Source organism: Haliotis rubra, unplaced genomic scaffold (assembly GCF_003918875.1).
Source record: "Haliotis rubra isolate DU_JTF1 unplaced genomic scaffold, ASM391887v1 Scf40, whole genome shotgun sequence".
Lineage (NCBI taxonomy): Eukaryota > Metazoa > Mollusca > Gastropoda > Lepetellida > Haliotidae > Haliotis > Haliotis rubra.
This window is the reverse complement of record NW_025767080.1, coordinates 958203-983514: the sequence shown is the minus strand read 5'-3', so window position 1 is coordinate 983514 and position 25312 is coordinate 958203. Positions and strand designations below refer to the sequence as shown.

Below are 25312 nucleotides of genomic sequence, written 5' to 3'. Positions count from 1 at the left end.
GGCATTTGGTACAATCACTAAAACGTATTGTCATTACTACCGTATAAGGCGTGGGCATTTGGTACAACCACTAAAACGTATTGTCATTACTACCGTATAAGGAGTGGGCATTTGGTACAATCACTAAAACGTATTGTCATTACTACCGTATAAGGCGTGGGCATTTGGTACAATCACTAAAACGTATTGTCATTACTACCGTTACCCTATTCAGTGGGTTATATAACTAAATTTAAAGTCCTTCATTTAACAAGAGACTAACAAACGAAGGTCCTTGCCTTGCTCTAACAGTAACTACCTTTCTCGGTTGATATTCAGATAGCTCTGATAACACCTCAGGACCATGAGGCGATCTAAAAATACATTAAAAAATTACTTTAGGACACGTAGAAGTTGTTTTTAGACAATATGAAAAAGAAATACTTAAGTTTCCTTCAAACAGAAAACTAAAGAATATCCACGTTGAAACAAAACAGAGTGAGGCATGGACTAGTATTAATATACTTAGCTTAGCATAGCATAGCATAGCATAGCATAGCATAGCATAGCATAGCATAGCATAGCATAGCATAGCATAGCAGAGCAGAGCAGAGCAGAGCAGAGCAGAGCAGAGCAGAGCAGAAGCTGTCGTCATATTCACAAAACAACTTTAAACAGAGACATTTGACGACTGTCTGACAGCCACGAAGCCTGTTCCATGACGAAGATGGGTATGGAAGGGACCTACACACTACCCCTTGTAAACTGTAATGCTATGTACAATCTGATTAAGTTCATAAAGACCCAATGGGAACGATTAACGGGACAATAGAGGTCTCAGCAATACGTTTAATACTAAATACTAGGTAATTGCCAGGTACACGGGGACTGAACCGCGGCGGTATAATTGCATACATGGAAGTGGAGCTACTCTTCCTTGCGGCTTGTACCCGTCTTATGTTCAGTGGCCTGGAGACGTCTACAGAATAATATGTCGTCCCTGGAATCTACATACAGGTGCTCACACCTCCAGCAAGGAAAAGTCTTGTTCGGGGTGTAGCGTATCGTGGATGACTGTATGTGTACACAGAGTTGGATATTTTGTCACGCTCACTGAGATAACAGATCTCCAGATTTGAAAGATTTACAAAGATGTAAACAGGTACGAATGTAAATACGTATACATGTTCAGAGTATCTATAACACCTAGTAAGTGTTATTGGCAAAACGGAAACATACCTGTGAAATATACAATACTGTAGTCTCCGATCGAGGTTAAGGTTGGAAAGCAATTTTAAATGATTCACTGATATTAATAGTTTTGAATTAATTGAATTCATGAATGCTCACTTAACGTCAACACGTCATTGCTTACTTTAATAAGGTGTATAATAAGGTGAGGTGAATAAACATTCACATCACTGATTCCTTTTCTATCTCCGAAATAGTTTTTGCGTTTTATAAATGCAAGTGTTACTGAGAAAACTAACAGTTGTAATTCTGGTATTCTATAAGCTAATAAGTTGGTTACATAGAATTTATGACTGAATAGTTTATTTTAAGAAATTGTTTTGCAAATCAAAATGAAAAACATTTTCTGTTAAAAATTGTGTGTAATGAAGAGCTTCTGTTATATCTACCAACATATAGTAATTAGTAAGATTATTTGGAATTCTTTACGAAGATGAACACATGCTTTACAATATTGTTATACAACAAAGATATCCTTGTACGACAGACACGTTTATGGTTTAACAGGGGTTAACTGTCAATCATCAGGAAGTGAAAACCAAGTACAATTGAAAAGCGTGTCACTCCTCGTTATAGAACGTCAATACCACTTCATCACATACATAGACGTTGACACATTTTGAACAACTCTACTATGACGGGCATTCTTAAAACATGACATCATAATCGTTTTTTGAACGAAATGAAATTGTTCCTTGAATTTTCCACACAGGGCTTTAAACCAGCGAGACAATCAATACATAAAGAAATAGACAAAGGGAAATTCCACATAAGAAAAATTTATTTCTGAATAACGTTAACCACGGGCCTAGAGGCCTTAAGTGGTGAACAAAATATGAAATCTACACATCGAAGGACATTGTTCCGCAATAGATCGAAAACCTGCGCTGGTCCGACAAGACGCCTTATTGCAAGTATTGGACACAACGTGGGTAAATAAACCCCCATGTCCGCCTCAATTTAATGACACCAGGATCCCGGTTTATAGTGGGTTGAGAAGGGGGGAGGGGCTGTAAAACTGTTCTAGTTCAACTAGCGCCTGCAAACATGGCCGCTTGAAGGATAGGGTGCAAGAATTGTCCATATACAATTTCTGAACAAACGTAGTAAACACGTTGTCAAGGTAATGTAATGAAATCTACATTAATAACTTACACGGGTGAATGACAGGTCGTTGTTCATTTATGACATGAACAATATGTTCTAGCACCTGATTCCGTTTAAAGCAAATTTGCTGCAATGTGCATGTCATTATTACATCGATTGATTGCACTTTCAGAGACAATCTTCACAATACATTGTTCCTAAACAAATAATATAACAGCAAATGATCAGGATGTATTCAAATTATTTTACAAAAGAGGAACACATAAAATGGATACAATGTTCAAATAGGTGTCATAGCACGTGCAGACACCTGGTGCCAGGTAAGCAAATGACGTCACACATTGATCCATTATCAATATTACGTTATCCTGATATCAAGACAGCCAGTACTTTAACAAAACTAACACAATAAACAAAAGGGTTTACTGCATATTGACACCTTGTTGTGATAAAATTGCGTATTCATTGTTTTAAAATCACTAAATTTAACAGAAAACAACATTTCACAAAATGGGGACAGAATACACTTATAACACTAGCAGCCATGACGCATGGGTCTAATGCATGTTACTATGAAAATCAAATGTAAAATATGATCATTATCTTAGAAAGTGAACTATTTATTACATATATATGTTAACCACTTTAAAACGGACTAAACACACTTCTGAATCTTCTAGTGCTTCTGTCCAGATTATGTCTATCAGGACAAAATAGAATTGTTCGTTCCCGCCCTTCCCACCAAGGAATCAAGTGTTTTAATCAATTCTTCTCCTATCAAAGTAAACCAAGTAATGCCACCCCTCTCGTTTTCAATGTAGTCACATTGTGCTGTATATTCCGATCGATAAACACTGTTTTCCCTCATATTCATGTGACACACGCAACAATGAAATTCATTCTGTGTCGAATAACTGCTCGATTAAGCTACCCAGCTCATCAAGTATCGTGAACAATGTATACGTTGGCCGTGGTTTGGTCCACTCAAATTAAGTGTATATTGTATTCCGTTTATCCATCTCCAATAGACAGGCACTATGTTCGGGATTGTCAAATCATTATAAATAAGTTTTACTTGACTAATTCGGTTTATTTTTTTCAGAATGAAGTACATGATATAATGTAAATAACTTATGCATAGTTTCACCATAAATTAAAAAATAAATTGAATAATTTTATACTGGTCGAAATGTATGCAAAACATCTTGATTCCGACTGCTCCATCAAACATAACAGTACTGTGCCGTTAATCATTTTTCATTTTAAAAACATTTGAACTTGAAATATTGATGGAGGATCATAAACGATGCAAAAACTATATATTCCTTGCATGCTGATCTGATGATATTGAAATAAGTGTTTGAAAAAGAAAGAATTTAATAAGAAGGTTTTCAATTGAAGACCTTATTGCTGAGAAGGACACTATATTACTGGAATTTCTTCAAATGGAGTACCGATATATTGTTCGAGAAAAGAAATAAAAGATTGTTTTATAAATATCATATCTATTTGATTGGTCCTTGGAATATTGCCTTGTACGTTTATATGATATGGATATTGGCACTTGGCAAACACGCTCACCATTATAAAAACCTTCATTCGGCGATGCAGCTTTGGTCACAGTTTGATATGACGACCATTAAACGGCAGCAAATTTGCTTTGGAGAAATAAACCCGGTGCTAGGTAGATTGGGAATTTTACGAGCATATTTAACAACAGGAGTATTTGTGTGAGTAAGGGGGTGGAAGGGGAGGGGTGTTTATGACATACGAGACACAACAGTATACAAGAATAGTTCACATAACACCTGGTGTTTATGTCCATAAGAAGGAAGAAATATATCCAGTTACCAAGTTCTTCCATTTACCAGATACGGGGAAGAGGAGAGGGCGTTGGAGTTGATGCCGGGGGAGTTGTAACCACCCAAGCCGTGGTGCAGCACAGAGTGGCTCGACTGAGAGGTCGCCCCAGAGTGTGACAGGGACCCGGAGATCTCGGCTAAGGTCGGAGACCCAAGAGTGTTTGAGTGAGATAGGTTCTTGGCAGTGGAAACAGCACAAGAGGAATGGAGAGAGGTCTGGTGCTGTAGAGAAGGAGACACAGTCGGGTGACTGGACCCTCCTTGACTCTGCTGCTGCTGATGTTGGCCACCACCACCTCCTCCTCCTCCGTCGTTGCTCCCAGAACTAGCACACGGTTTCCCATCCTTCACAAGCACCGGAACGGCCACCCGCCGTGGGGAGGGATTGTTAGAGTTTGACTGAGAAGTTTGGCTGCCACCGTTATTGTTGTTGTTTGCCTGAGCTGACTGGGAGTTTGACGACGATGACGACGACGATCTGGCATTGTTCTGATTGCTGTCACTGCTTGAGCTTTCCTTTGATGTCTGATCCATCTTTTCCTTATCCTTCTGTTGACGTTTACACTTGTAGCGGTGGTTCTGGAACCATATTTTAACCTGTGTCGGGGTTAGGTTGATCATGCTAGACAGATGCTCTCGTTCTGGAGCGGAGAGGTATTTCTGCTGCTTAAAGCGCCGTTCCAACTCATAAACCTGAGCCTGGGAGAAGAGCACCCTCCTCTTGCGTCTCTGGGTCAAAGGAAACTGCATCCCCCTCCCGCTCTGGTCCAGACCACCAAGGCCAGTTCCCATCCCTCCAGACATTGGCATCGAGGACATTGCACAGGAGCTGTTCATCGCCAGCCGTGAAACTGCAAGAGATGAAGACGCCGTTAGATACAAAATGTGTCAAAATGTGCTCTCGGAATATAAAAACATAAAACGTTACGAAGTCAGTAAAAACACACAAAAAAACGAAATAAGTATATTCCAAAGTATCTGTTAAACTGAAATATTTATTTTTAAGATCATTCATGCACATAAAACTAGCATGGGAAAATACAGAATGATCTTTAATCATCCGTGCTTGATATTATCTGAAACTATAGAAATTTATTTCTCTTGGTCTTGATGGTATGGTTCTGGTCGGGCGTAAATAATTCCTTTTGTATTGCACACATCAATAACAGCATTAACCCGTAATAGCACTCTATTAGCGTGTATCAATAATCACAACATACATGTGTTTTTTGATTTGTCAATAGATGTATCAAGAAAACCCTCACCTGGTTCACAACTAGTCCAGCATACAAGCCTTAGAGTACAGAACCCATGTAATTCTCTTAGATACTTTGGGACTGAATTATTTCGTTTCCAGTGATATTGATTATAACTAAGAGGTACATCGAACGCTTAATACACACAATATAACAAAAACATTTTTATATCAATGTGTAAAAACATATGTACTACATTCTAAAAGTGACCACATGTATATGGGTGACACGAAGTGATTGCAGCGTGGCCAGGCATCAGAGTGTAGAAGTTAAGTGAAGTGAAGCGGATTGGTTAAAGTGTAGTTCACCATTGCGCTATCAATGCTTTGTGTTGAACAGCGCAAAGTAATCTTTTAACAACTGATAAGATAGGAAAATCTTATCACGTAAGAAAATTGTGAATCATATTTAGCCTGATTTAAATTCCATAGCAAACAAGGCTGTACCGATTTCCATATCAATATGTAAGCATAATACTAGCCTTATAATTATTTTGTAATTATTTATTGAATGCAGACATTCATATTAACTAGTGTATACAACGGGGCATTTAGGAAATATTTAACTTTTTTCAGAATACTTTAGAATGATAAATGTTAACATACAGTCGGATAAACTTTTGTTCATTTTTTTTCTGACAATACCTAACAGTGATAGGTCAAGTGCATTTCGAAATACGAAGTATGCATGGTTGAACGATATGCTATATTGCATTTCCCTCAGACAACACGTTGCACATCACTTGTTTCTCTGACAATGTCGCAACATGCAGTACGAGGGGAATATAACGTGTTACGTATTACACGTCTTCACAATAAAGTTCATTTTCGAACGAATTTTGCATCATATGAGAATAATTCAATAGCGATACTCAAAGAATAAAAGCTCTAAATATTAATTCGTTTGACTTCAAATTAATAATTTAAGTTGCCAAAAAGTGTCAAGAATGAAACAGGTAATTAGCCGTTATGACCACGTCATTTCCTTTTTGGTGTTTGAAGTAGGTGATTTTGGAATTTGCGGTCTAATGAATAATATAGCAACTATTCCATGTTTCCCATTGTGTTTTTCAAGATAATGATTCAGTACGGTGCACAAATGCCTTTTAACTTGCGTCAAAGAAATAACTCCGCGATTAATATTATTAATTTCTCAAACAATATATTTCGTTTCAGTGAATTTAGAAACGGATGTAAGGATAAATTGAAAATGAAAAGCTTTCAAGTTTTTCTTTATACATAATGCGGGTTTACATAAATACCCCTTCAAACCTGATGAAATCGTCGCATCGCTTCGTATTAAACAAACACTATTCCTTGTCACAAAACGTGTTTCTTTAAAAAAACGGTCTAATGGTTTTCATTTTAGCCAGGAATGCGGGTGCAGAGAGAGTTTCCGCGGTGCTACACTGCGGTTTCCGTTCCCAGATTTCAGAGACAGAAAACAGCGATGGGCTCTACGATCCGCCATACCGCGAACCTAATAATTCCCAATAGTCAGCAATTACCTAAATCAATCGCAAATGTAATAGATTTTTCCATTTTCATATTTGATCTTCAATAGAGGGCATTTTACACAAAAACCTTTAATTAGGGAAATTGAATTGAGAATCTGGTAGGAGAACAGATGTTTGATTTTGACCCAATATTTCAATCGATTTTTCATAATTTGTTTTAAATTGATTGGTCGCTATAAAGCTTAACAGACATTCCCATCTTATAAAAATAATTTACAATCATCTTCCAGACGCAACATGATTGTTTGACATTTTTCACACGTAAAATAAAATTTGCGTCTCATTTTCTCAAACACGGTTATTGACCATTCAGTTAAACAAACTTGCGACACTCAACAATCTTCGGTAATCATTTGAACGACTCATCCATAACGGGTCTTCCGAGCTGTCAAATGGGTTTCCGATTGATTCATAAATAAAATACACTCTACATAATTCCAGGTGTTCTTCTTAATCTGACGGTGAGAAACAAAACAGTACTATTAGGGGGAAGGTGTGAAAGTTTTCGGGGCACCCGGTGGGCTACTCTGCCCCTGCGCGCTTGATCCGGGGGTAATCGCGCACCCAAACAAGTCGTAATGGTTTTAGCGTTTTCTATTCTTCACTAGCGCCCTAGCTGTGACGATTCGCACCTTTCCTGAGTGACGGACAACGCTACAAAGTGGGGATAATTGGTGATAATAGCCACGGGCGGGTAAATCCGACACAGGTGTGGTGTGGGTTGACCACTGGTCAAGACAAGCTTGGACAGACAACATCGTTGGGTATTAATGTCAACGATATATTTTTGTTATACACCACTCTGGCTCGTGCTTCTAGAGAGGATCAGAATTTTGTATTTGATCACATATAACTATATTTTACGTAATAGGTATGTTAATAGATATGACACTTAGATTACCTAAATTATCAGAGTGCTATACGCACTATGAAAGCACCATAAATACATAAAGTTCCCAGTGTATTGTTTCATATTATTCAAGTAAATTTAGGCGGGGTGCATTATCGGTAATGTTGGGTGTAAAATGCATGTTTTATGAAGGTAAAGGGAGAAATAAAGATAAGAAGTAAAAGTAAGACAAGTGTATTATATTGATATTCTGAACGTATTGGAAAATTATCTTTATTACAAAGCATGAACTTCCCCAGGTACACCGATCGTTAGGAGAAGAATGGCGGACAACTGTCGCGTATCGATTTAGAAAATAAATGGAATGTAAAGAATATTAAACTTATAACCGTGTTTATTAAATTGTATGCGTAATACTTTAAGAATATTTACCCACACAATCAAATGGATTGTTGGAATAAGTCCTGATGTGTTTATCTGATTGTAGTCGGATATGCATTAATGGCCGGGCTACATCGTGTATAGAAGTCTATACAATATGCAGCACAAGAACACTACACTATACAAACAATCAACACCACTATTTCGCTGGATCCCTTTCAAATTCAATTTTTCCTGTTTTTCTATTTTTTAACGAAATGTTTGAATCGCTGGGGCGTTTTAACCGCGCGGAGGGTCAATACATATAGGACTGTTTCCTCTAAGATATTAATTCTTCTAAAAATAACAATCAACCTTCTTCTCGCGTTTACAATCGACTGTTTTCTTCGCAACAATAGCTTCGATTTTTGTCTTAAAATTGGACGTTTTCTGATGGATAATCAATGAATCCTGGTTGAAAATGAAACCACTAAACCTGCTGGTAGTGACAGTTATCCCTGGGCACCGGCTAAAATCCCCCATGATACTGACAGTAATCCCGGGGGTAGGGATTTGAATCTGGGAGGGGGATGGTGTGTCTAACATAACGCACACCTGTTCGTGTATTTCACCACTGACAAATTAGCACTGACTAATAACTGATATGTTCTCTAAATACAGGCATGAACACAGTGTCAATACCCCGGATGTATCCCGCGAGTTAAATATACACAAATCAATTAATGACAGGAGCAAGCAATGTATTTGCCGAGATAAACAAAGTGATGAATATATGACAAGGCTCTCTGTTTGATTTCAAGCTGTCAACGCATCTCTAAAATTTACAACACAATAATAAGATCGGCCCTCGAAAAACGTGGATACTGCACCAGATTTCACTTTTACCGTGTTAAGTTCTGTTTTCCAAATACACGGAATATTATAACATCACAAATTCCATTTCAAATATTATTTTTGATAATAAACACAAAATTTGTTTTCTATAAAAGATCAAAAGCACGAGAACATGCTGTTTCCAAAGACTGAAAATAATTGCTGTGTAAAGAAATTCAGTTTTTGACTCTTAAAACTGAATTACTGAAATTGTCAGGTTCGGAGCTTTTACTGTGTTGACTCAACTAAACTATGGAATGGGGCCGAACGACGTGGAATACAAGTCTATACAACAAAGCGAAGTGCCGTCAACTGCCCCGTCTAGTGTCGAAGATATTAAATTTCCAGACTATCCAATTTTACTGGAGGTAAAGGAAAATCACAAATTCATGAAGAGTTTGTTCAAACATATTATTTACTTTTGCCTTCCACCAACTGTGTTTGCTTAAAACTGTTATCGTCTTGACGGGAACACTTTAAACATTCAATCATTTTAAAACTTATTAAACAACGGATAAACGTAGGTGAACTTTGTGGCAACAACTTTGTAAACTTGGGCGTTTTAGCAATAAAGATTGGACACTGCCAGTGTATCGTGGCGATGTGTAGTGTAGTACTGGTTGTAGTTCCCGGGGTCTAGCGCTGGTCCAGTCACCCCCGGGGTAGGGGGATGAAGAGGTGAGAGTGACCAACATAACTAGAAGCGTCTTCTCAGATCTCGAGAGCTAGGTAAGGGGCTGAGGGTCGTCGACAATCACTCGACACAAACTGCCAAAATCCCCGTCAGAAACTCAGCTCAGCGAGTAATGCAAATCATCAATAAATATTAACCCGTTTATATATAACCTCGCCCTGGTCACAAAGAAAGTTGAAAGCTGAATAGAACGCTGAACATGAACACTGTGTATACCCAAACAGGATGTTTAACCCTATCATACGCTGTACCCGTTTATCGCTGACAAATTATCTCCTTCTGCTGTGTTCCAGTTAAAGTTGGCCACACATCCCTGTCCGTGAGATAAAACATTTATAACACCATTACGGAATACGATTTGAAAACACAAACCCTACTTTGACGCCCATCATAGACCCAAGCACATGTGTAAATTTAGTCATAAAAATGAACAACATATGATACTATCTTTTTAAATAAAGAAGTATTACTTACATGCGAATCTGGGATCCGGGTTGGTACCGTACCATGATGATGTTGAATGTCTTGTGGGGTCGCCGTAAGCCAGATCCGACCCTTGGCAGTACTGGGAGGGGAAGGAGCCGGTGTGGTGAGACAAGGGGGGTACGTAGTTGTGGTAGGGGTTCGTGACGGGGACACTCATGCCCCCCATCCCACCCATGCCTGTCATGCTCTGGGGGTGTTGGGTATTACGGTATGGGGTGAGGGGCGGAATTGCCGCCTCGATGGTTGTCTTCTTGTAATTCTCGTGATCCAGTGGTGAGAGTATATCTGTGACGGAAAACGGTGTAGTATGCTTTGGGCTCAGGGACATAGCAGCGCTCCACTGAGAAAGCGACATAGAACCGATCGCTCGCCTGGCTCGGTTCTGGGAGTCTGCTGTTGACAACTCGTGTGTTGTGTGTAGACACTTGGCCACTCAAGTACTACAGTGTAGATCATCAACTCATCTCAAGATTTCTATACCGTCCGTCAAATCCGAGCCGGCCCTACCACAACTCTGCGCACGCGCAAACCGACCAGTAGGCTGCCACCATCGCCGCAAGCTCCGCCCACCGCTGCAAGGAGATTGGCTAGGTGACGTCACGGGTGACTGATCGACAGGCGAGTTGAGCCGTCGCTGATTGATTAATCCAGCGAATCGATAAGTACTGATCCCCGTAAGAAAATTCAGCCACGCTTGAGAAATGCGACTAGGAACAGAATTTACGTACCGAATTTGGACTGAACGTCCATAGATGGGAAGAAAGTAGCAATACGTACCGCCATAGTGATTCGGTCCATGAAGGCGGGCCGGTGTCAAGTAGCGATTATGAGACGAAGACGGGAAACGAGAGGGGAGGCTCGCCGGCTAATAGACACCGCTTAGCCGCATCAATCAGACAAGAAAAACGATTATTTAATGAACTGGAAGTCGATGAAACTTTTGTTCAGTAATCTATTAGGATAGCGTGAAGTTGTTTGTGTATATAGTAGCTGTAGTCTACGAGGAGCGTTTGTAGACTTTTGTTGCCGGGTTGGCACGCCACAGACTCTTAAAACCTGACTTCTAAACAACTTTAGAGCTGACTTTATCATTTCTGATACGCACGGATGATGGGATATCTCTGGGATATATACAACTGTATTCAGTTCGCTTGGACTAGAAAACGTGAATTGGATCAGCTTCAGGAATGGGATATACGAGTAAAAACCCTTTGTCGAAAATATGCAATTCTAATATATATTTGATATTTTTACTAGGGAAAACCATGTTATTTTTATGTTCAATTCGTCCTTGAAATGTTGCTATTTTTACTTCAGAGAGGTGTTCAATAATTATCTAATCTATCCCAAAGTACTGATAAATTATACCAGTATCTACGAATTACAATGTCATAAAAACGTTGTTTTGCTGTTCTTTAAACCAGAATATGTGCCGTTAAATTCGTCTATCTTGATATAAAAATGATATAATATATAAATAAAATTAACATAAAAATAATAGGTAACTGTAATATAAAATCACTATCGTCCAAACCCGTTAAGACATACTGAATGGTCTATGTTTCCCTAAGACGCCACATAAGTTATATTCAGCATCAACATCATGGTTTGTTATATCATTTTTTAAACGAAAATTCAATTGATGTTCACCCATTCGGAGCAATTTAATAATAGGAGTCTTAGATACATAACTTGAAGATGACGACCCAACACTAGACGTCCTTATACTTTTAAACATAGATTGTGATTGAAACATATCCCTTAAAATGTAAACTTGTTTATATACAACGAACTTTAAATAACTATTTTCATATGAACGCGTATACAATGAGCCACGTATGATATTTACTTACATATATATAAATACACATTGTTACCCAACACTAGCTCTTGTTGATCTTTGCAAATCAGCAATTTACAACATTTCAGAAATAAGAATACACTTGTCAACGTTTGAACTCTGAGCTGTATGAAAGATCCGCATTTTTGTCGAGCGACACTTAAGCCCTCCACGTTCCATCCTCTGCTATACCCACACAAACCGCTACCAATATCCAGAGCTTGCCAATAATACGAAACAGGTAGATACAATCGCTTATTATCACTTATATTTTGTCAAAAAGCACAGATGGTAAAAAAAGGAACCCATGAGGAGCTCTTGTCAACAAAACCCTACAAATATTTCGACCGGGGGTGTTTGATTGCTGCGCGGATCGGGACACAGAGAGCTTATTATCAGATGCTTATGGCTTTCTCGGTTGAAGTCTAGATCCACCTAGCGATATGACAAAACCCCGTCTTCTTGCTATGAAATGGGATTTCTTAACAGTTTTCTAACACGTGTTTCTGCTATTCACAGAGTTGACTGAGGCGATTTATTGTAATGCTGTGCGCGCCTATTGAACGCCGTTTCTTAAGCGCTACAGGGACAGTTACTACTTCCACAGTAAATTGCTTCTCTTTTCAAAAGCGAACGAGCGAAAAACAACCAACCGATTGGCGACTCAATAGGAAAGCGTTAGCTTGGAAAACCGCTCGTACAGAGGTTTTGCATCGCACAAGTCGCAAATTTAGTCCAAATGACTAAAAAGTGATAATATCTCCTTTAATCGATAGACACTGGTTAAGAGGAACAGGTCCTCCGTTAAAAGTTTTTTAATTGCTTGTTTCTATAATCGTAGTTTGGAGACTCGCCTAAGAGTGTATGGCAGATCAAATTATGGGAATAAGGATGATGTAAATATTGGTCCCTGCCCACCTCCGAACGCACCACCCCTCAACCAACCCTATTATTAGACCCTCATATTTCTATAACACCATCTCTCGGCATATGTTGTACTCCGTAATAATGTAATTTTCACGAGAGGCGAACCTCGTTAGGGAAGAATACCCTCCCCGACGGACCGTGGTATTCAAATTTGCTCTTTATACTTATGAATGGATGGAGCGATATCGCTTATAATGAGAGCGCTTATACCACGCCGAGGCTGTTATTTAACTATAAAATGTGTACATAATATATTTTGTATATAACTCAGAGGAAGAGAGGAAGAAATTCGAGCCTTTCTACCGAATCTCTCCACCATTAGAAATTTCTAAAAGCCATACGCTCCCTGCAGCGCTTGTGTTGAAGCGAGAGTGTTTTGTGAACAAACCCTAGTGAATACGTAGGGACTTGTATTTGTTGTTGAAAAGGGGCATTAAGAAATATCTTGTTTAGTTTTGCCATTGTGGAAAATGAGAGGGGAGGGTCTGGGTATTGATGCAGTAGTCAGTTGCGTATCGTGAGAAGTGGTGGCAAACACCGACCCACTAGCCGGTCCCCGCTCGCACACTAGCGGATTATAACATAAGAAACCCCGTATAGAACCTTTCTATAATCACTGTGGACAATAACCGATGTGACAGCTTTTATTTCGCATAATTCTTCTTTGCTCTGCATGAACGTCCAAGCAGTGAGAGCGGTCGGTTGGATAGCGAAACACCTGAAACCCATGTAACCCGAAAAAGCATCTCCACAGGGAACGCTGAGGTTAAACGTTTCGCCGTTGGGTTTGCATACCTGTAATTAAGCACCTGTGCGCGGGGCTCGGTCCGATGAAATCGGGGTGTGAGGCGCAGTACACACGTGTAGTGACACTTGCGGTCCAGGTGAAAAGTTTCTTTCAATTGCAAGCTTACGATTCTACGGAGATCTCCCACGTGAAGCTATGTGAACGTGCGCAATTAGGGTATTGTTTGCAGACACTCGGAGAAAAAAAGCCCGATTGAGCGTCAAAGCTTTATTTACTTTAAGAAAATACCCGTCAAATGATGAAGCTAGCTTCATAAAGGTGTTCAAACTATCCCCGGGGCGAAACGCCAGGGGGACTGATAACTTAGATGTACTGTCAGGAAGGGTCGGACGCGGCTGCTGGGGTACGGCAGCTCAAGAGGGATTAATGCCGGACACCGAGGCAAGCAGTTTGGGCTAGGGGACTTGTTTAATCCTACCTATAAAAACGTAATCCACTTGAAATCTATTAGTAGTGATCACTTCTGGGGCACCTGTGCTTCAGAGTATGAGTCGTTTTAATGATTATTCTAATCAGGAGATTAAAACGATAAATGTTTTCTCAATTTTTGATTGTATGTATCTTTGACTTTTGTTTCATGAGTGACATGGGCGTTAAATGAAACAGGTCACTTACAGGTGTTTTTCTAAGTGCATTTAACCAAAAATAACTTTATACGTAATTAATACCATACACCTTAAGGCACCCATTAAATCAAATATTTTTCCTCCACATATGAGAGTCACACAATTCGTTTTAACATTGCAATTAGATGCAGGTTATTTAAAAAAAAGTCCAATTGCAACAATGAAATGTTATATCTGACATATACCCGCTGATATTACGTCTAATAATGTTTTTGGTAATAATAGCTTTTCGGGAGTTCGACATTGTTTTGCTTGACTTAAACATCTTAAACATATAACGCCATATCCGTGCAGTATAAATGTAGTTATACCTAGGTCTTATATCCGACATTTACTTTTATACTTTCTTTAATGCGAATGTATAGATTGATAAATACAGCTGCTGTTTATATAATGGATGTTTTTATTGATGAAACATCAGAGAAAAAAGCGTTTACTCAGTCCCAGAACTCAGCTGACAATAGAACAGTGCAATATATTTTACAAAATCGAACAAATATTCAAACACATAATTTGTGAAAAAACATCTATAAACCTTAAATGTCTCTGTGAATATGTGATGGGATAAAGAAAATGACAGAATTTTACCCATCTTTCCTCCTCAAACAACCCCTCCCCCCATCCCCTTCTAAAGACAAAAGATAAAAACCCCGAAAAATAGCACCCCTTTCCTCCCACCCGACCCTATCCTCACATACTGCTGCCGTCCCATGTGATATATGGAAGCGGCAATGTGGGTGTCATGTATCACGGTCGACATTTACCAGATGGCCTTCCGCGGTGCCATACCCGGCACGTTTATGACATGACAGGTGCGTGAAATGTACAATATATGTACACCTGCAATCAACGTCATACACAGTAGATATACGTATAGTGTGGATGTTATTTACAAGTTTCATGTGTAATATGTGCTATCTTCATTTGAAGTGTCAAGGGTAACAAACATGTTAAGACAATCAGCTGTGTATCGTTGAATACTGATGGGTTAAGTTCTTTAAAAAGATGAACCACAGATCGTGACGGTGAACAGATGTATGGAAGCATATGCAGTAGTGTATCTGAACACAACTGTCTCTAAAACCACTAACGACATGTAAATTTCTTCCTTGAATATATACTTTACATAACAGACATCAATAGTAAAACACAACAATAGCGAGATTACAAAATGACACAATAAAAGCCTTCAGTTATTTAGGAAATCTTTTTTTTTAATATCAAGGTCAATTGTCCACATTCACCCTTATGATTCAATGTCCTTCAGATAATGTTTAATGCTTTTTGTAATTACAAAAATGGATACAATCTGCCATTTAGTTCAGTAGCACTACCGACACTTTTACAACGGTTGGGGTACTTTATATTCTCACCTGTTTAATTAACACAGGTACTGTCCTAATTGGGGCCAATGACAAGAGCAGGACGGAAATCAGTGACAGGACACGACACTTAACCCCTGAAATAGATTGCTGTGAATGTCATCGATGTTATGAAAGATACATAGAATTCACCTAATAACATCAATTCATAAGATTTTTGTATTTATATTTTATGTATGTAAATAAAACCTCGAACGTGGCAACGAGTAATGTTGTTCTTCAGCTCTTGGTCACAAACACTTGGAATCAATGCATTGTTCAAGACAAAATTGACATATGCTTGTATGACATGTACTTCCGCAATTGACTAAATATGACTGGCACACGCCTTCTCCGAGCATGCATGCATTTGGTCACTGTTAATGCAGTTAAAATGTCAAAAGATATATAAGGCAATAAGTAAAACGTCAACGGTCAAAACACACATGGTTTACGTTTGTCGAAGAAGCTTACCGTGTTATCCAAAATTTGATTTGGCATTTTGGTATAAAAGTCACTGAAGCTCTACTTATTAATTTTTAATGATAATTCATTAATAAACAGACAAAACCAAAGCAGCATTTAGTATTGGTAAGCAAAACGCTGATATTCTGGATACCGATAATGTGAACATTGACAATGTACCTTGTAACTGGAGATAAATACTGTTAAAACATACATTGCAACAAACTAGGATTACTTAATCTTGAAACTCGTTTAATAAAACCGATTTCCCTTTCAACGACACAGTCCCTATTAGCGATGTGTCACATCTATATAACAGACAGGTACACGATCTAATCATTTTCCCGTAATGCATGCAGGTAAAATATGTATGATTGTACAGACTGATCTCGGGTCATTGTTACAGTATCATCATGTTTTCCCCAGATGGACACTGAAGATAGTTGTTACTTTAACTTACCTTGCTAGTGGTGAATTCAAAGGTTACCTGAAAGTTGATCTTGTGAATAATGTTTGTATGTTTCACCATAGCGTCCATTTAACATGTGCTTTTAAGAATCTATTGAGATTTTTCAACGAAAGGACAGAAACACACACACAGAAAGGACACTCAGGTATACTTTCATAGTTGATAAAGTATATGTATTTATCCATGAGTAGTGATCTTTTGCCGTTCCCCGAGATGTGCTGAGGTGGAATGCGACGTAACAACAAGTACCAGCGTTTCCTATCTTTTAGTAAGACGTGGCAAGGATCGAACACCGACTTTCCACTCTCCCGGCCAACGGTCCATCCACTTGACCACGGGGGCGCTTTCCCAGGTCAATATTCATCGCAGTAGTGAACGCAAACTTTAAAGCTTCCGTTATGAAATATTTGTACGAACTTTGTATACAAATAGCGACCTACTCGAACCATTACTATATTCGCTTTTGGTTTTGTTTTCTGTCCAAAGTTATTTTTTTAAGGAAAAGAAAAGAATAAACGTCTCCAGAAATAAATGTAAAAAAAAAAAAAATAGATATATGTTGTAAACTAATGTGAGATCTATTAACAGAACCCTGGAAGACGAACGGAAGGAGATAAGGTAAGTGAGGCTCACTTGGTCTATATTTTCCATTTCTTTGATAACACAACTCAATAATAGCTACAATAATACATTGACACTATATTATACCAGTATTCTTCTTAAAACTGTGCAGTTTATTAAGCATGCCCTCGTGATCAGATCAAATGTGTGTATATAATGTGTAACCTTGTATATTGCCTTGTCTAAAATGATATTTTGTATCCTATGATTGTACATGGGCCGATGGATTGTACAGAAATAAAATTCATTTATAAGTCTGACACTATTGTTTAATCTGTTTCTCCAAACGTGGCAATAATATGGCAAACACATCTAAAATACATGTGTTTTACGCAAACGGAACCTTGACATTTCACCAGTTTTAAACAAAAATATATTAACTTAAAACAAATGTCACTTGTCACCTCTGGTGTTAACATCCAGGCGTTGCTATGGCGTTCCACCGCTCGGTCAGCCGGAGTTGTTCCCGCCTGTCAACACGTTGTCACACTGGACATGGTATACTGTGTGTGCGATTGAAAGAAATTGGAACCGTTACTATAACTGATCATACACATCTTATCGACAGTAGACAATCATTAATAGTGTTGAAGATGTGGACGATATCGGTCCAGAGATAGTCCTGTCTTTTGATAAGTAAGGGGAGATGGTTCTGTGGTAAAAGCGTTAACTCATCAGAACGAACGATTCCCCACTCATAGTGCCAAGGGTGGCACATATGATCCAGTCGCCTAATGCGCCCCAAGGTGTTGTGCAGAGTTGCCCCCCCCCCTTCTTACGCCACCCGTAATAATCTCCCTCGGAATAATCTCCCTTCACACGCTAAACAGTCTCCAGCTTTCCACGATTCAAAGACTCACCTGTTCCTGATTGCCTTTTAAGATTAGAATCTAATGCTTTTAGAATAACAATATGCAAAATAAATACATGATCAAATACCTTTGACTATATACTTAACTGGATTATCACTGTGATGTCTTGGACAGCCGTTCCATGATTTAATTATTAACTGCCATGCCGTGATCTCACTGAAATACTCTCCAGATACTTGATTATCACTGTGATGTTTTGGACAGCCGTACCATGATTTAGTTATTAACTGCCATGCCGTGATCTCACTGAAATACTGTTCAAAGCGGCGTAAAACCCAACCAACCAACTGACTGACTCACTCACTCACTCACTCAAACACCCAAAAAATTGCAGGCGCTATCAAAACGTTTCTGGGTTGAAACAGTGGCTGAACACACTTGTGATGCCTGTATTAAATACATCAGGAGAGAAAGCAGAAAGATTTTGGATGGGTATGAAGAAGCAGCATCTCAAGAGATTGCAGCCGGACTTGAGATGTAAGAGAGTATCAAGTCAAGTCTGTACAGACAAAGAACCAACTTTCTGCTGGTAGATGGCAACAGCGGTGGTAGGATCATTGTTTGGGTAACTCTCTAGTTTATCCAGATTGTGTGAAAGTGATACTGTTTCAATGGATGACACTTTCCAGATTGGTCCCAAAATATTTTATCAAGTAGATATCATCCACTCCCATATTAAGTTATATGGTACTTTGCCTGAGCTTTTCTGTCTCCTTCCTGATAAGACCGGGGCCTAGATTTTCGAAGCTCTCTTAGCACTAAGATAGTCGTAAGTTAATGTTAATGTATGATACTTACGACTATCTTAGCGCTAAGAGAGCTTCGAAAATCTAGGCCCAGCGCCATATACCGTCCGGTAAGCTCACTGTCAAAATTGAGACAACTGGCTAGATCAATTATAGAAGTGTGAAGTTTCACTGTCAAACTTGGAACTGTCAAAATCGGGACTAAATCATCATCATCATCTCTTGTTTGTTTCCACAGTCGTCCCTCTCAGACACACTTTCCATTGTCCGTCTGTTGTTTACTATAAAATATGCTATGTTTATTCAATTGTGTTAGATGCGTCCCATTATGTTCTATACCTCATTTTATGTGTTTAACCACAGGCATCCTTACCATTCCTTTTATATATACCTGATATTGAATTCTGTAAAAGACATATGCGTGTACTTGTTTTGAGGTGTTTCAAAATTGTTAAAAAAACTTAAACCTATCGGAATAACAGAAGTTTTTATAGCCACTATTTGTATATTTGCCATTACGTGCGTCTGAGGTTTGATAAATACCAACCCGAGGTTTATCTATAACACGGGGAGTAGATTATGTTGTCAGAGATATACTGTAATGAGCACTGGAATAATAAATCTGGCTTCACGAAAAGCTTTTAACAACAAAATGTAAAGAACATATAACATAAATATTATAATTGGCGAAACATGCTTATCTCGAACAAAATTTGCTCCCAAAAAGTATCATAACAATGAATGAATAAACAGAAGAAATAGACCAGAAACAAGCAGAAAAACAGCAAAAATCTCAGAAGGGTTACACTTAATTGTATCATGGCGCATGTACCATAATTGGTTTCGTGAAATAAACTTAATCGATAGACAACTTCAGCCTTGCGATCGTTGTTTTGTGCGTCGACATGTATAGGGTGGCGAATGAAACTTCATAATTTATATGTGTAAAAGAAGTATAAAGGCAGTATTAATGATACACGCTAGGGACTGGTTTCAGGTGTGTGTGTGTGTGTGTGTGTGTGTGTGTGTGTGTGTGTGTGTGTGTGTGTGTGTGTGTGTGTGTGTGTGTGTGTGTGTGTGTGTAAATATTACACTGTAACGTCTCGCAAAAATAATTGCAGATTTGAATTTGAGCATACATGATATATATTTACATATACACATTTAAAGTACTGTATTTCTGTCATTATACGTTTTAATATTAGTGCGTTCCTTAGAACAATGAACGGTGAACGTTGAAGTAGTAGAGAAAGATGTGGTTGAAGGGTGTTTGAGGGAAAGATGTTGGATGATAAACAAACAAAAGGGAAGGTCATGGATGAAGAATGGGACTGGGGATGAAACAAGTGGATGAGGAAGGACAGCCAAAGATGCAAAATGTGAATGACGGACGGGAGGAAGATGGACAGAGCTTGACTTCAATATTAATCGCATTCGCAATATGTCAGTGACGAAATAGTGACGAGACCAAGTTTATATACATATACAGGTAGACTGAGAGTGAGAAGGTAGGTGCGTATTGTCTTTCATCGAACATGTAATAATGCAACAACCCGTGAAGGTCCGGGTTAGAATATTGATCTTCAGTAACCCATGCTTGTCGTAAGAGGCGACTAACGGGATCGGGTGGTCAGGCTCGCTGACTTGTTTGACACATGTCATCGGTTCCCAGTTGCGCAGATCGATGCTCATGTTGTTGATCACTGGATTGTCTGGTCCAGTCTCGATTATTTACAGACCGCCGCCATAAAGTTGGAATATTGCTGAGTGCGGCGTAAAACTAAACTCTCTCACCACAAATAATGCAACAGAGCAGTGGATGAAGCTAGGGATATGCTGGAACAGAGCGAACACGGAACAGCTAATATGTTGAGGAAGAGGTAGAAGGACGGAAAGGAGTATTGAAGGATAGGAGGAAATTAAAGATGTGATGAAATGGGAAGATAAGTAGGAAAATGTGGAAAAATCAGATGGAAGAACAGAGGAGGAGATAGAAGAGCGAAGAAGGATGTAGAAGGGAAGAGGGAAAATATAAGGGTTGAGGAAGAAACAGAGGGACGAAGGAAGAGAGAAGGAAAAGATATAAGAATTGAGGAAGAAATAGAGGAGCGAAGGAAGAGAGAGAAGGGAGAAGCAAGCGAGAGAATGGTGAAAGTGGAGATAGAGGTGCGACAGAGACAGGTCAGAGGAAGAGAGAAGGAAGCGAGAGAATGGTGAAAATGGAGATAGAGGTGCGACAGAGACAGGTCAGAGGAAGAGAGAAGGAAGCGAGAGAATGGTGAAAATGGAGATAGAGGTGCGACAGAGACAGGTCAGAGGAAGAGATAGAAGGGCAGAGGAAGGCGTAGAAAGACAGAGAAAGGTATGGATCCGGACTGGCAGAAAAAAAGGTGGGAAATAGAATAGGTCAGAAGTAGAGTTACAAGGGCGGAGGAAGAGATGGAAGGACAGCGGAGGAAAAAAGATAGAGCTGCTGAGATATCAACGACAGGCAGATAGACAGACAGACACACACGGACACAGACACAGAGTGAACCCCAGATCACCTACATTTCTTGCACTTACTGTGTTTACACATTTTGTAGTCACAAAGAGGTTTTGTTTAGATTTGGAATAGTCCTGGATTATTGTTCTCTTAAGTTTTTGTCAGCTCATATCTTAAGTCAATGTTTTGTTGCAAATATGACACACACTACAGTCGTACTTAAATGTTTCTTTCACGAAGCCTATGTCCTGTTCTCTCTTTTGAAAGTCACTGAATATAGCATTGTGAATCAGGGCGGTTTTCAATAGATTAAATGAATTACCACTCCATATCTAGTGGAATATAATTGTAGATTTTGCTAATCTATCTACCTCAGCACACACCAGTACATTCTTTTGATTATTAATACACTTGATACATTGAGCCTGAGCCGTGAAGCAGGTATACATGCGGTATGCCTTTTTCACAAAGCGGTTCTGTCTTTAAGTGCACGTGTTGTAAACTGACATCATCCGCATGTTGTTGACTTCAAGTCTATAAATTTGCCATGACTTAATCTCCCTGATTTTCCTTCCAGCACGGAGCCCGTCAAGTGTTGTGCGAAAAACTACCCAAGCTATTCACTACTGGCTGGCTGTCCGTCCGTCTGTCCGTGTGTACGTCAAATATATCAATACTTTTGTTTTGTTACATTTAGTTTGCACGTCCACCCATCAAGATATAAAACGTCATGAAAACACAAAGTCTATTTAGATTTCTGATAAGTGTCAAGTGACTGGAATGATGCGTCCTGGTATGGGGGACGATGACGAGGATTGAGACTCAGGAACTACTGCTGGAATGTTGCATGCCTTCAGGCTTCTCTACCACATACACGTTCTTTTATTTTCTGTTCCTGGAAGTATTTTCCAAATTTATTCATACTATATATCAGTTGGGTTTTTTGTCCATTAGTTTTGTCCGTTTTGTCTTCACTTCAGATCTGTCGAGTAATTTTCTGTTTTCCTCAGAGCATCTTCCTCCCCATCCTTCAGCTTTGTATGTCAAAGTCGTTCTACTTGTCTATTTGATAATCGGTTGAACAGTATTTTGTTCTGTCCATCGCTCTTTTATTGCTCTATGTGTTTGTCAATCGGTTCTTCACGATCTTTCTATCCAGTTATCTATTTGATCACCATGTCATCAACATTTATCTATCCATCCTTTTGTCCGTCTAGTCATCCGACAATATCTTTATCTTGACTTATTATTGGTTCAACAGACCATACGTTCCATCTATTAATCCACCTGTTGTCTTTTCACCTGTCCATGTATCCATCCTCGTGATTTCCACGTGTCCGTCAATATTACATTATCTACCCACCTGATGCTTTGTATTCGTCCGTCGAGATCTGTCCTTCCATCGATTTTTTCCGTCAGTCATTCCTATTTTAAATGCATGTGTTTATATCCCCGTGAAAACATGAACATGTTTGTTCATCAGTGTCTCTTCACGGCAGAGCCTATCCTACCTTTATGAACCTATGCTATGCATGACTTCATTTCCCTTGCACTACATAAACCCTGACGAGTTTGCACAAATAATGGCTGCAGTGTGCCTACGAAACTAGTACAGAGATTCCTTATCACGGAATATCTTCTGAAACACGTAGACCTTAAGCACCATCTCAGTCAATCAAAGAGCGTTGGAATTTTTAATTGCCTCCCCCTCTGAGTAAATCAGGATTATTTTGAATAAAAATCAATAATGTCAACCTGTTACGTTTGATTTAAACACGTTGCAAAGCGTTATATAAATCGCTGAAGTGGTAAATCGACAAAAGATTGCAACAACAAACGTTTGGCCGCCGACCAGTGACTTACTGGACTCAGTGTTTCCATTAAAGCCATGAAACAATGAGCGGGCACAGGCTCCATGCAACAGGGTGTCATCCTCATCACCCGTCCCCCCACCCCCGGGGAGACTGACCACAGGACCCCGGGACACATGGAGGGGTCAGTCCCTGTCCATCCCGGGTAACGATGCCACCCAGTGTGGCCGGTCCGTCTCAAGAGCCTCGCTTTGACCATCTGGGTACAATGTAGTTGTTCTGCTGGCCAGAGACTGAAGGCGGCTCACAATGGTACGGAAGTGTCGCTTCGTGGCTGGGTGAATCAGACAAACATACTGCTTGGCAAAGGAGGAAGGAATAAATACCACCATAATCACCGAACCACTGAGACTTTCCTTCACGTTTATTCTATCATGTCCGTTACAGTATATATTATTGACACAGCGTTCATATCGCACAAATGGTATTCAATTCCGTGTTGAAATTCAACAGGTTTTCACATCATTCAGTTCAACTTAGATACATGTGACATTGTCTGTCAAAGATTTCAAACATGCCAGCTCCCGTATCTAAATACAAGGTTATTATTTGACAACATCGTTATTAAATTTGTTAAAGTTCGTTCCTGTACGCGTGTCAGGAAAATATAGGTGTTTTGTTTAGGTATGTATATTGAACCTTACAGAGTTTAAATACGAAATGTGTTGATTCTTTTTCAGTGGTTGGTGACATCTGAATAGACTACAAGTCGTTGATGCCCATGAAAGGTGCATGTGCATAGGTGCATATGCACTAACAGAAATTCACGACTTTTTCTCACAAGGACAAAGTCGCGACTTCAGTGTTTAGATGTGCAGATTATATACAGTGTACATGCCTCCCGTTGAATATTACCATACGAGGGAAACTATACACTGGCAATAGGTTTATGCAAAATGCAAAAGAAGCCCCCAGATAATTCTGATTTGTATTGCTAAAGATGTTACCAACACGTATCCTTATGTAACTAAAGAATCATTTCCATAAGCATAAGACATCTCTCCTGTAGAATACCATTCCTGATATGTAAGATTCCGACATGAACTGACACGAGCATGGCCGTGCAGGCAACTCCTTGTTTTAGACAATTGTTTTAATCAGGGGCTTGGTTGTATGAAGAACACGGTTCAAGGACACCAGTCGTAGGGGACATATACCGCATACTGGGGCTCCGAGGACTCACGTTCTATAATTAAAGGCATATGGCACTATTGGGAACATTCAATAAGAGGTTTACTGTTAAATTTAATATACGAGGGGCGTCCCAAAAGTAGTCGGCCAAACTATATTCTTGATGTCCAATGTTAGAAAAAACTTCCATCTTATTTTGAAGGAAACAGCATCAAAGCCATATCCAAAATTTCACCTATGTGGGTAATGTGGTTAACGAGATATTAGTCATCACAACACATTGGGGTATAATATTTCTTTAAAAACAGCAGAAAGTGAAAAACGATCTGTCATTTTGTACCTCTTGGATATTGGTATGCCCTCAGATAATATCATATAAAATATGTTCAGTATAGTATTGGATGATTTCCCGTCATAAAGATCTGGATTGCTTGATCTATATATAGACGGGTCTGTTTTTAAAGGACACCCCCGTTTTAATCTTTCAAAAACATTGTGTCCAGATTTTCAAGCTGGCACTGTTTACAATGTATTGAGTGCTGACACTTGTGTGGCCATTCAGTATATACACAGTTGGAACCCTTGGCATCATGTATGAATAAGTGAAAACATTGGAATAAATTATGTCCTTATGATTACGTCATCTGAAAGGGGTTGGGTAGTGTCTCCAAACAAGCTTTTTCAGTAAACATGATGAGGGGAGTCACTTTAACAAGCGATTGTAGTTTCAAATTGCATTTTTATGCACATTAATATCTACGTTTGATTCTAGAGGACTTCTGCCTATCTCAAACACACAAAGTGTTTCTTGCATATTTTGTTTCCTGAAGTTTGT

General features: G+C 39.1%; 1 protein-coding gene across 1 annotated transcript; it reads right to left on the bottom strand.

Moving 5' to 3' along the window:
- Positions 1–1993: 1993 nt before the first annotated feature.
- On the bottom strand, positions 1994–10732 carry LOC124287420 (thyroid transcription factor 1-like). Its single transcript, XM_046723961.1, has 2 exons — positions 10244–10732; positions 1994–5050 (listed from the first exon to the last, which is right to left on the bottom strand). Exons 1-2 carry the CDS (start codon positions 10608–10610, stop codon positions 4185–4187), a joined length of 1233 nt encoding a protein of 410 aa, XP_046579917.1. The 5' UTR covers positions 10611–10732; the 3' UTR covers positions 1994–4184.
- Between the last annotated feature and the right edge of the window lie 14580 nt (positions 10733–25312).